Here is a 12,354-nt window from a genome sequence, read left to right as displayed (position 1 = left end):
CCGGGGCCGGCTTCCGCCTGGGGCGGACGCGGGAGGCTCCGGTAGGGAGGGCCGGGGGCGGCCGCGGCCACCGGACAGGCCCTGCCCGGGGGTGTACGGCCCCGGAAAGGCCCCAGCTCCCCCCGCCGGTGTCCGTGGGCGAGAGCACGGCCCCGGGGGTGTCGGGCTGGCGTTACCGTGTAGGAGGAGCCTTCTTGGCCAGGAGGTGATTGTGTCTGGTTTTGCGAGCTGAGGAAGAAGAGAGGATGAGTAAGAGCAAGGACGATGCCCCGCATGAGCTGGAGAGTCAGTTCGTGCTGCGGCTGCCGCCGGTGAGAGGCCGCCGGGCCCGGTACAGCCGAAACGGCCGCCGTCGAGCCTCGGTCCTGTTTGCCTGGGGAGCACCGGGCTTTGGAGAGGGATTAGCGAGGGGGAGGGGGGGGACGGGACGACAGGCCAGTGGGATGTCTGTGGAGCTTCCATGTGCAGATGGAAGCAGGCTGTATGCTTTTGGCCTTGGGTAGCACATTCCCACTCATTTGAAGAGATTTTCCACGGCCTCCTCTTGAGAGGGGAGTGACACGGAGCAGGAGGCTCGGAAGACAACTTAGAGGACGAGGGAGGAAATTTCTGTAAGGGTAGAGCTTCGGCAAGTGCTGGGTCTTCGGTTGCTATGGCTGCCGGTGCACTTGATGCTATTTGTCAGGTGCTTAAAGCCGAAACTGTGTCCTGCTGAGCCCGTGAGAGCTGTGAGGGGAGCTGCAACGTCCCCCAGAGCTGTGGTCCTCTGTCAGGGGTCTCACACCGCTGTCGCAGCCGTATCATGTCAGGAGGGCGTGAAATACTGGGAATACTCTGCACTGGGAATAGCAGAGCCACAGGGTTAATACGTGGTATTGGGAGGCGGGTGCAGTTTTCATTGTGGCTCTTGCAGTTGTTTTTCTGCATTGGGATGGCAGGGGTGTGGGTAGGTTGGACAGAAGCCTTCGGTGATTCTTGTAGGAAGCACACCCATTCCTGATGTGAGTCTGTCCAACCTTCCCAGGAATATGCCTCCACCGTGCGGCGAGCGGTACAGTCCGGGAATGTCAACCTGAAGGACAGGCTCACCATTGAGCTACATGGTGAGTGAGCAGGATGAGGGCACCTCAAAACTCCTCTGAGTGTCCATAAGTGAAGCTGTGCAACTTGCATGTGTTTCCCTGTGAAATTTCCCTTATGAGGAAAGGCTGAGAGAGCTGGGACTCTAGCCTGGAGAAGAGAAGGCTGAGGGGAGACCTTATCAATGCTTACAAGTATCTAAAGGGTGGGTTGAAGGACGATGGAGCCAGACTATTTTCAATGGTTCCCAGTGACAGGACAAGGGGCAATGGGCACAAGCTGGAACATAGGAAGTTCCATGAAAACATGAGGAAAAACTTCTTTACGGTGAGGGTGACAGAGCACTGGAACAGGCTGCCCAGGGAGGTCATGGAGTCCCCTTCTCTGGAGGTTTTCAAGACCCGCCTGGATGCAGTCCTGAGTGATGTGCTCTGGGCAATCCTGCTTTAGCAGGGGAGTTGGACTAGATGATCTCTAGAGGTCCCTTCCAACTCTGACAATTCCATGATTCTGTTGCCGGGAATGTATTGCTCAGTTTAGCTGTTTAGTGACAGCACTTACCCGTCTCCTGCCTTTCCACAGCGGATGGGCGCCATGGGATTGTCCGTGTAGACCGGGTGCCGCTGGCAGCCAAGCTGGTGGATCTGCCCTGCATCATCGAGAGCTTAAAAACCATTGACAAGAAAACCTTCTATAAGACAGCGGATATTTGCCAGGTATGGGCTGTCCTTCTTGCCTACCCCAACAGCTTAATTCCTTGTTCCCCTCTCCAGCAAAATCCTTGTACGCTTTGGCAGCTGGAGACCCATGGCCAACTTCTGTATTCTCACAATATTAGCAGTTTAAAATTCCCCACTCTGCTTGGTGTTTAGAAATCCCATTTCTGAAGCACAAAATGGGGTTCTCCTTGTAACAGCTTAACTGCTGCTGTGTTTAGATATGAACTGAGCTGAGTGGGAAACATCGTGTTTCTTGTACCCCGTGCCTGTGAATCCCTTTGGCTCACAAGATGCAGTGGGCAGTCACTGGTCATCTTCCAGAAAAGCTTTCACATCCCTTTGTCCTTGCGTTACGATAAGCACCCTTTTGTGTTTACGTGGGGATTCCAGATGCTTGTTTGCACTGTGGATGGTGATCTCTACCCGCCTTTGGAAGAGCAAACCGTGAGCACTGACCCCAAGGCAAACAAGAAGAAGGACAAGGACAGAGAGAAGAAATTCATCTGGAACCATGGCAGTGAGTAGAGGCTGTGCCAAACCCTTCCATCCCACCACCCCAGTGTCCCCACAGCTGCGCAGGGCGCTCACCACTGCTTTGTCCCGGCTGTGCTGCTGCTCCGTTTTCAGTGCTCTCCCTGTTCCTGAAGGGATCTTCTCCCTGTTGGCATGCAGCTCTGCTGTTAGGCCATCTGCCTGACACATGCAATCTGTTTCCTCTGTCACAGTCACTCTTCCTCTGAAAAATGTACGGAAGAGACGATTCCGGAAGACAGCTAAGAAGAAGGTGAGTCGCTTCTCACAGAGATACGGATGCAATAACCAAGGGATAGGAAGGCAGAGACATTAGAGCTGTAACACTCTATTCGTCCAGAAAACATGTAATTTCTTAACATTGCTTCACATGTTTCCTTGCCCAAGGTGAGGGTGAAGGCAGGGTAGTAGATTTAAACACTTCTTTGGATGCTTCCTCCATGTTTTCCAAGATGCTTCTGAGGGGAAGGTCCTCTGTGCAGAGAACTCCATTCCCGTGGTTGCCTTGCCATAGTGCGGCTCTTCCTGCTCAGAGACAAAAGGAAGACTTGCATGGAGATGAGGCTTCACTCATTCCTGCTTTCCCGGTTGAAATCTTCTCTCTGTGCATGGCCCCTTCACTTTCCCAACAACCAGCACTACAAATAGAATAACTGTCATTTCAGCTGGGGGAGTGACAACAGATGGAGCTCAGAGACTGTCTCTGTGCATATGCACAAGCCAGGCAAGGTGTTGGGGAGCTGCAGCACCGTGAGGCTGGGAAGACTTGTTCTTCTCCGCTTTGCAGTTTCTGAGAACAGGATGGAGTGCTATTTTGCATGACATTTGGGAAACAAATTACTTGAGACGTTCTTATAGCCCACAGGAGGGGTTTGATGTCACTGCATTAAGATTCCTGGCTAATTTAAAAGTGAAAAATGAAACCTTCTTTTGAGTGTGATGGGAAGGAGTTGAGTTGACCATCCATCAGGAAACAGCACCTCAAGGACTTTCTGCGTACACACAGAAAGTCTAATTTCGTAAGTAGTATAAGTAGAAAAATGAGAGCGTACAACCCACCAAGGAGCTCTGCACAAAGAAGATGGATTGCTTTCTGGAGGTGCATAAATTACTTTTAGGGTGAACATGTGCAGAAAGCATAAGAGAAAAGAGGCTTGAAACAGGGGTCTGTCCAAAGGTGGAGGGTTGGAGTTGACCAGCACCAGGGGCTCACACAGGCATTTAACAGTGTCCGTTCTCTTCCCCCTCTCTGGCCCAGTATATTGAGTCTCCTGATGTGGAGAAAGAGGTGAAGCGTCTCCTGAGCACAGATGCTGAAGCTGTCAGTGTCCGTATCCTTTTAAAAGTAAAAAAGCTCAAGTTGGGGACAGGATGCAATGTGTGACCTGGGGGGTTGTGGAAAGGAGAAACAAGTTCAGCTTTGGGTGGGTGTGAGAGGCTGGGAGATGAGGACACAAGCGGCACTGAAGTTTTGGAGCTTCATTGGGCCTTGTTCGGAGCTCATCATTTCTTCTTCTTCTGAATTATTGTAGTGAGCAGGAGCTTAACAGCAGAGGAGGAATCATGAAAAAAGGGGGCTGGGGTTGCTTGTCCTGGATATTCATAGCTGCAAGGCCAGACTTGTTGGAGGGGCAGTGATCTCCTGCAGTTTTTAGCACTCTTTAGTCGTTCTGCATCTTTCATGTTCCTCTTTTTCCCTTGACTCATCTGTTCCTGCTGTCAGGCTGGGAAGTCATTGCTGAAGATGAAACAAAAGAAGTAGACAACCATGGTTCGCTCACCAGCCTGGACATCTCCTCTCCGGGGATGTCGGGACATAAGCAAGGCCATGGCTCCTCAGGTGCAGTGGGGAAAGCTGTTGTTTTCTTTCTAGTCACCAAGTAATCACTTTGGCCTATTCCCTCTGGGATAAGCCCTAATAAGAGCAAAGGAGGGAGGGCATTGAGACAGGCACCCTGTACTGACTTAATCCCTACCAGGCAAAGGGTGCTGAGAGGTCATCAGCTGTGTTTTCCCTCTTCCCTTCTGCACCCCTCTAGAACATGATGAACTGCGGGAGATATTTAATGACATCAGCAGCAGCAGCGAAGACGAAGATGAGAGGGATCATCATGACGATGAAGACCTGAACATCATGGACACTGAGGAGGACTTGGAGAGGCAGCTGCAGGACAAGCTCAATGAGTCCGATGGGCAACAACAGGAGAACGAGGGGTCCAACCAGATAGGTGAGCGGGAGGCAGAGTGCAGCAGAATCACCAGGGTACCAGGCAGGCTGCGCTGCCCAGCTCTGCTCTGGGTCTGAGCTCACTCTTTCTTCCAGTCATGGGGATCCAGAAACAGATTGACAACCTGAAAAGTAAGCTCCAAGAGACCCAGGACAGGAGGAAGCGCCAGGAAGATCTCATCATGAAAGTGGAGAACCTAGCCCTCAAGGTGAGAGCTCTCCTGGGGTCTCTTCAAGTCTTCTGCGTAGCACTGGCTTGCCGTTAGATCCAGCAGACTGATTTCCTGCTGCCCTGGAAAAGTCAGGGGCCTTTACCTGCTGGCTTAAAAATAATTGTGGTGTGACCACACACACTCCAGCATTTCCCCATGGAGGCAAAACAATCCATGAAACTGTAACAGATGAGGGGGCTGGTTGTCGGTGCAGCTTGGGGCTTGCTGTACCATTTGACGTGTTGTGCCAGCACACATTCAGTTGGAGAACACATTGGTAACTGTGGTCTGGCATGTTTGTCTCTGCAGACCCGTCTCCAGGCCGTGCTGGATGAGTTCAAGCAGCAGGAAGAGCGAGAGAAGCAGCAGGTGAGGAAACTCCCACAGTGGAGTGGGGAGGACTGGGGCATGACACGGTTCTAGGCTTGGCCTCTGACAAGGTTCCCCAAATCTTGTACCACACCAGCTGCTCTGAACTCCAGTGTTACAGGTCCAGGTGTGATTGTACCTCCTCTATAGCTGCATGGAGCTTCCTAAAGCACAAGGAGGTGTATAGGAAATGGGATTGATTGCAGTCTTCTTTCTGGAGGAGCAATGAGCCAAAACACATCTAGTCAGCAGCCCAAGGCTGCTAGGATTGCTCTCTGGGGTAAAACATGACACAAAACCACTAGTACCCGTCTAAAAGAAGGGCAGTAGTTGCGGGGTCTTGGCAGATTCCCTGCCTGGGCAGCTCTGCTGAGTTTCAACCAGGTACCGAGGCAGGAGGTTCCTGCTCCCGGGCTCCTGTTGTGCGGCTTTACCTTTGGGCGGTGCTGAGTTCTGCCCCAGCGGTGCCCAGGCACGGCTCCTGCGAGGCACAGGCAGAGCAGCCACTGGCGTAGGTGGAAGATCTGCAGAAACACAGAAGTGCTTGGGCTGGAGCTGCCAGGAGCCCCAGCCCTGCCTTACTGTAATGCCACCTTCTCTCTTTCCAGATGACATCCCTGCAGGAGCAGCTGGAGTCCCTCATGGAGAAGTGAGGAGCGAGCCTGGGTCTTTGTCCCTGCGAGCAGAGCTGGAAGCGTTCATCTGCCACGCTGGAGTCTTTGCTCTAGTCACAGGTCTCTGCCACCAGATGTGCTGCTGGGCAGGGCTAGAGGCTCCGTCTCCAGAGCTGCTCTCACATACATTGTGCTGGGCTTGGCTGGTGGAGCTAAAGAATTGAACTATGCCCGTGAGAGCAGCCAAACCCCTGGGTTTGCTGTAAACATACAGCACTGTTCTCCCAGAGGGGTTTAGTTCCCTCTGGGACAGCGAGATGCTTTCTGCATCTTATTGAGTCTTGGACTTGATGGGCTGTGGCCTCCTAGGAGCTTGTTCTTGTGTTTGAGGAATGCCTGTCTGCAAACCAGACTCAATAAAGTATCATTTCCAACCCAGGACTGTTCCTCTGTGGTCTCTGGAGCTCAGACCGGCGCTGCCTCTTGTCACCTTGTGCCTGACCCTGCACAGCCCCCGGCTGGTGCTGGGCTCCTTCCCTGAAACGCCCCTGGCGTGGCTGGGTCACTGCGTGCGAAGGGGACTCCGTGAGCTGTCACTCTGTGGGAGGAACGAGGCCCTCCTGATCAGGGAGTTTCTTTAATTCCTCACAGACTAGGCAGGCAAATCCCAGATTAACCTGGCAGGGTGGGAAGAGGATTAGAAAGGCAGTTCCAGAACGCAACGGAGGGCACCGTGGGCTTCAGTGAGGGTGTGCCACGGCAGGACGCCCCTCTCACAATCCAAAGGGCAGGGGACGGGCAGAAGGCTTCCAGGCTCTGCCCCAGCAAAAGGCCGGGAGAAGCCCTGGGAGATGACATGTGTGTCTGGATAGTGAAGAAAGGGAGAGACCCTGAGGAAGACGCTGAGCTCAGGAAGGGCCAGAGCGTGCCCGCGTGCATGTGCCTGTGACCGGCTCCTGGGGCCCGGCAGGAGCAGCCATGGAGGAAACCTACCTGCTGAACGTGGAAGGGGTCAAAAAGAAGATTCTGCATGGAGGCCAAGGGGAGCTGCCGAAGTTGCAGGACGGGAGCAAGGTAAGTTGTCTCGGTTGGTACCCCAAAGCACTAGGAGAGGGGAGCGGGTCTGACACCGCCATCCCTGCCATCATGGGACAAACCGAGCTCCAGGTCTGTGGTTTGGGGCTATCCCATCTTGAGGAGATCCCTCTCAAGGGAGGTAGCAGGAAGGACTGTTCTGGGCACAGGCAGCCACATTGCCCACTCCCTTCGCCTCACATTGGTGCTGTTACCCACCTCCTCCCTCTGTCCTGGAGCTGTCGGAGCTCGGCAGCCACGATGGGTTGCTGGAAATTTGCCTTTCCTGATGTGTCGAACAGCCAACAGAGAGCTTTTGGGGGTTTCTGAGATTCCCCAGCCCATGGGTAGGGGTAGATCAGCATGGGTTCTGCCAGGTCCTCTGTACTGGATTATAAAGGGGGAGCCAAAGAGAGCAGCAAGATACAGCACCGATGGGCGTTAAGACGCTCCACCATCTGCTTGCTGTCTAAGATAAGTGGGTAGGAGGCACAATCTCCCGCTGCGGATGGAGAGCTGCCAATCAAACCAGCACCTCGCCGGGAGCAGACTTGGCCCCATGTCCTGGGCCCTGTGTCCTAGGGATTCGGGGCTGGCGAGGGGATGGAAGGCTCTCACTGCAGTGCCTCCCCCAGCTCAACACTGAGCTTTCTCCGGGGCAGATCACCTTCCACTTCCAGACGCTGAAGGATGACTTTGAGAGGACAGTGATCGACGACAGCCGGGAAGCTGGCATCCCCATGGAGATCATTGTGGGCAAGATGTTCAAGCTGGAGATCTGGGAGACGCTGCTCAGCTCCATGAGAGCCGGGGAGGTGGCCGAGTTCTGGTGCGACGCCATCGTGAGTGAGGGGCCCGTGGGCACCCACTCCCTTCGGTGCACCCCAGAGATGCTCCAGTCTTGCCTGGTGCAAGCACAGGGGGCACAGGTGCCACATAGCCACGGTACCAGGGGGGCTGCCCCAGAGGAAGGGGGTGCAGGCTGGCCCCATGTGGCTGAGCAGGGTGCTCCCCCTCCTTGCAGCACACGGGCATGTACGCCCTGGTCTCCAGGGGCATGCGGAGGATCGCAGAGGGCCGGGACCCCCTGGAAGGGCAGAAGCACCGCTGTGGCATGGGCAACATGTTCGACTACCACAGCACGGGCTACGATGACCTGGACGAGCTGCAGCGGACACCGCAGCCCCTCATCTTCATCATGGAGTTGTTCCGGGTAAGGGGGAATGGAGGGGATGGCGGCCAGCGTGGGGACATCCAGGGCAGGCAGCTCAGGTCCCGCTGCTCCTGCAGGTGGAGGAGCCCTCAGCATACAAGCGTGACACCTGGGCCATGAGCAAGGAGGAGAAGCTGGCGGCGGTGCCCGTGCTGCACCGCGAGGGCAACCGCCTTGTCCTCCGCAAGGAGTTTTCGCAGGCAGCAGCGAAGTACCAGGAGGCTGTCATCTGCCTGAGGAACCTCCAGGCCAAGGTGAGCAGGACCCAGCCACTTCCTTTCATCCCTGCCATCCCTTTTCAGCAAAGCCCTGTGGGCACTGGGTGCCCGGGAGGGGACAGCCACAGCCGTGAACTCCCCGGGGCAGGAGAAGCCGTGGGAGGATGGCTGGCTGAAGCTGGAGAGCCTGGTCACGCCGCTGGTGCTCAACTACTGCCAGTGCCAGCTGGAGCTGGGCGAGTACTACGAGGTGCTGGAGCACACGACGGAGCTCCTCCAGAAACACAACGGTACCCATGCCCTGCATCCCTCCCCCGAGCTGTGCCCATGGCCCCGGAGGACTCTGTCCTCTGGATCCCCCCCTCCATGACAATGCTCTTCCCACATCCCTCTGTCTCTGATGGTACCTATGTCACCTGGATCCCCATGTCCACTGCAGGACCAGTGTCTCAGGTCCCCCTGCCCATACACCTGGTTTCCCCTGCCCACAATGGCACCTGCACCCTGTGTCCTCTAGGCCCCTCTGCCCATGACGTTGTCTCACATCATCCAGACACCCTTGCCCACTATGATTCCCCTTACCCATGATGATCCCTGCTCCCCATGTCCCCTGGTGCCCACAGTGCATGTCCCAGGTCCCCCTGCCCCTGATGGCACCCCTACCTACAAGTGTGTCCACCCCATGTTCCCCCACCTATGATGGTTCCTGTGCTCCATGTCCCCTGGATTCCCAGGGTCTCTAGCTCCTGTGGCTGGTGGCCCTGAGCTGCAGGACCCCCACTGGGGGCTCTCCTCTCCCGGCAGACAACGCCAAGGCCTATTTCAAGCGGGCAAAGGCCCACGCCGCTGTCTGGAATGAGCGGGAGGCACGGGAGGACTTCCTGCGGGTGGCTCACCTCGACCCCTCCATGGCGGCCGCTGTGAAGAAGGAGCTGAAGCAGCTGGGGGAGAGGATGAGGAAGAAGCACGTGGAGGATCGGAAGCGCTACCAAGGGCTCTTCCAGCCACCCCGAGGGCCACGGGTCAGCGAGGGGCAGGAGAGCGGGGAGGTGGGCAATGGGGCGATGCTGCAGAAAGAGGCACCCCAGGGTGAAGTTGGGGTCCCAGAGACCCCTGGGAAGGGGGAGCAGGGTGCAGAGACTGAAGAAGCGGAACAACCAGGGGCTGACCAAGCAGAACAAGGGACCCCCGGGGCCGGGTGTAAAGGAGCAGCACCAGGAGGAGAAGCAGCCCAGGAGCAGCCAGCAGAGGTGGAAGGGAGGGATGGGACAGAATTGGGGGAAGAAGCAAACCTGGGTACCTGTGGAGCAAAGCCAGAGAGCAGGGGAGCAGAGACAGGGGCAGAGGAGGAAGGTGATGAGGAGGAGGGGGAAGAAGAAGAAGGGGAAGAGGAAGAGAAGGTGGAAGAGGAGGGGGAAGAAGAAGAAGGGGAAGAGGAAGAGAAGGTGGAAGAGGAGGAGGAAGAAGAAGAAGGGGAAGAGGAGGAACATGTGGAGGAGGAAGAGAAAGATAAAGAAGAGAGGGAGGAGGAAGAAGAAGAAAAAGAAGAGAGGGAGGAGGAAGAAGAAGAAAAAGAAGAGAGGGAGGAGGAGGAAGAAGAAAAAGAAGAGAGGGAGGAGGAGGAAGAAAGAGAGGAGAGGGAGAAGGAGAAGAAGGTAGAGGAGGAGAAAGAAGAGAGCCCAGCAGCAGAGATGGAAAAGCTGGCAGTAGGGCAATGTGGGGCAGCAGGGGGGGCAGAGGCAGAAGGGCTCAGGCTGGGGCTGGAGCAGGAAGCCAGTGGGGAGCCTGGCATAGGAAGCATGGCCAAGGCTGAGACAGGCAGAGCCCCAGAGCCGGAGTCCCCCAGCGAGGGGCTAGAGCCAGTTGAGGGGCCCCTGGAGCTGGAGGATGAAACCCCCAGAGAGGAGCTGGAAGAGGGGAGCTGTGGGGAGCAGCGAGCAGGCAGTGGCCCAGGAAATGCTGGGGAAGGCAGCATCCCCCCGGAGAGCATCACCCCTGGGGTGGTGCTCCAGGCTGGGGGCTTGGGGGCAGACAAGGAGCTGGGTGGAGGGGCAGAGGTACCCCCCTGCCCCATAGCAGTCATGGAAGGAAGCAGTGCACCCCCAGAACAGTGCAGCAAGAGCAGAGAGCTTGGAGCCACAACCCTGGGACATGGCCAGCCCTGAGCAGGGCCAGTTACCCCTGGATGTGGGAAAAGCTGCTGGACCACTGATGAGGAGGTGGCACGGCACAGGCAGCGGGGCTGCTGTGCCCTGAGAGGGAGCCCCAGGGCCAGGGACTGGCCTTGCAGTGACACAGGAACAATACTGTCCTCACCCCACTGCCGCCGGGGCCACCAGCCCCGCTTGTGCAACAGTGCCTGCTGCCTCCCTGCCCCGACTCATCGGCTCCAGCGCCTTTCAGCTGGGCCCCGCTGAGCTTTGCTGGCTGAGAAATAAAAGCTTTTCCCTGGCAGCATGTGCTGGATTTGTTCCTGGACGTGACCGGTTTCCCTGATCACAGCCTGCACCTCCCACCTTGCCCTGGAGCCTGCAGCGCAGGGATGGGGTATTTTGCTCTACCCTTAGGAGGGAGTGTTAAAGAGGCTGCGTTTCACCCCCATCTAAGCTCTTGAATCTCTCCTGTGTGAGAGCTGTCCTCGTAGCTACTGCAGTCCCCCATGTCAAGCCTTTCCCGAGCACCACCAGCCCTTCCCGGGAGGGGTGAGAGCAGCTCCAGCCCTACAAGTATCAGTCCTGGGCAGGCTTCACCATCAGCCAAGGCTGGACTGCACCCCATGCAGTGGGGAGGGCCTGAGAGCCCCCAGCCTTGCCCTGGGGTAGTCCTCAGCTGAGCCCCTCACTGTTCCATGGAGACACAGGGAACATGGGCAGCACTTGGGGCAGAGGCACCCGGACACCTCTGGGCACTGGAGACATTAAAGGGGCTCCAGGGAGAAAGCACGGAGGGAGAGAACTCCCTGCCCCAGCATCCCACTGCTGCCTCCATCCTTGCTGGGGCTGAAGGGTTTCCTACAGCAGACATTCCTGGGTGAGGAAGAGGGACTGTCCCCACACAGCCCCTGTCTCAGCACTCAGGCTGCCACATGGTCCTGAGCAGACCTTGTTGGAAGAGGACGAAGGAAGATGGTGGTCGGGGGACACACCTGTGTCTGGGGAACCCGCGGCTCTGCTCACAGTTTCTGCTCTGCCTCCAATGGTGCGGACAGCCAGGATGACACAGGACACAGGGACATCTGTGTCCCACCAGCCCTGCAGGAGCGGTGCCGGGATGGCACAGCATCGGGAGCTGCCCTGACCCAGCTGAGGTGCACAGATAGAAGAGGCCAGAGCACCGATCCGGGTCTCAGTATAAATACAAATTTATTCTCTTTCCAAAGCAGAGATGGCGCGAAGCAGCGAGGACAGCAGCACCACGGTACATGGTTACCAGAGCATTAGCCAGCCTGCTCCCCTCCCTGCCCCATCCCGGCTCCCAAACACGGCCCGAGCACCCAGCCTGGCCACCGCTGCTCCCCGCGCCTGGCACTGGGACCAGCAGCTCTTCCCTCCTCCTGCCTTTTCCTTCCCTCCAGCTCCCCCCAAGCTGGGTGCTCCTGACCTCATCCCTCAGGCCAAAACCTCGCTCCTCCCCATGCTCCCTCCATCCTGCCACTGGGATAATGGTGGGGGTCCAGCCAGGTCATGCAGCCTGGCATGTGGTTCATCACCGCTGTCAAACACAGCGTGTTACAGCCAGCCTAACACCAGTGCCACCCCTACTGCGCTCCTGCGGCTCCCCCGGGTGTGAGAGGGGACGGCAAGGACAGCAATCCACACCTCTGCGAGCGGACGCTGCAGCACAAGGTCCCCAACACCTGGCTGTAGGGCTGCCATTGCCTAATCCCTGCTGTGGGCACTGCCTGGCACCTCTGCCAGCACACCAAAGCCAACCGCACGCTGTCTTGGTCCCAACCTCCCCGAACAGCTCACCGCCGCATCCCGTCCCAGCCAGCAATGACAGCCCTGTCCCTGTCCTCACAGCAAGCCCTGTTTGGGGCAGGATGCCACACACCATCATGCAGCCCTGCCTGCCCCCTGGGCTCAGGCATCTCCTCC

At 57.1% G+C, this 12,354-nt stretch overlaps 2 protein-coding genes across 2 annotated transcripts; both read left to right on the top strand.

Annotated features, from left to right (window-relative positions):
- The first annotated feature begins 20 nt into the window (after positions 1-20).
- On the top strand, positions 21-6,191 carry TAF7L (TATA-box binding protein associated factor 7 like). Its single transcript, XM_074148256.1, has 11 exons — positions 21-311; positions 1,025-1,103; positions 1,663-1,796; positions 2,190-2,316; positions 2,525-2,583; positions 3,589-3,661; positions 4,054-4,170; positions 4,370-4,558; positions 4,654-4,766; positions 5,079-5,138; positions 5,747-6,191. Exons 1-11 carry the CDS (start codon positions 246-248, stop codon positions 5,789-5,791), a joined length of 1,062 nt encoding a protein of 353 aa, XP_074004357.1. The 5' UTR covers positions 21-245; the 3' UTR covers positions 5,792-6,191.
- Positions 6,192-6,730: 539 nt separating this feature from the next.
- LOC141464534 (aryl-hydrocarbon-interacting protein-like 1) lies at positions 6,731-12,123 on the top strand. The gene is made up of 7 exons (XM_074147499.1): positions 6,731-6,826; positions 7,489-7,668; positions 7,851-8,039; positions 8,117-8,293; positions 8,406-8,547; positions 9,062-9,346; positions 12,050-12,123. Exons 1-7 carry the CDS (start codon positions 6,731-6,733, stop codon positions 12,121-12,123), a joined length of 1,143 nt encoding a protein of 380 aa, XP_074003600.1.
- Positions 12,124-12,354: the final 231 nt, after the last annotated feature.

Source organism: Numenius arquata, chromosome 5 (genome assembly GCF_964106895.1).
Source record: "Numenius arquata chromosome 5, bNumArq3.hap1.1, whole genome shotgun sequence".
Taxonomy (NCBI): Eukaryota; Metazoa; Chordata; class Aves; order Charadriiformes; family Scolopacidae; genus Numenius; species Numenius arquata.
This window is presented reverse-complemented; position numbering and strand designations above follow the sequence as displayed.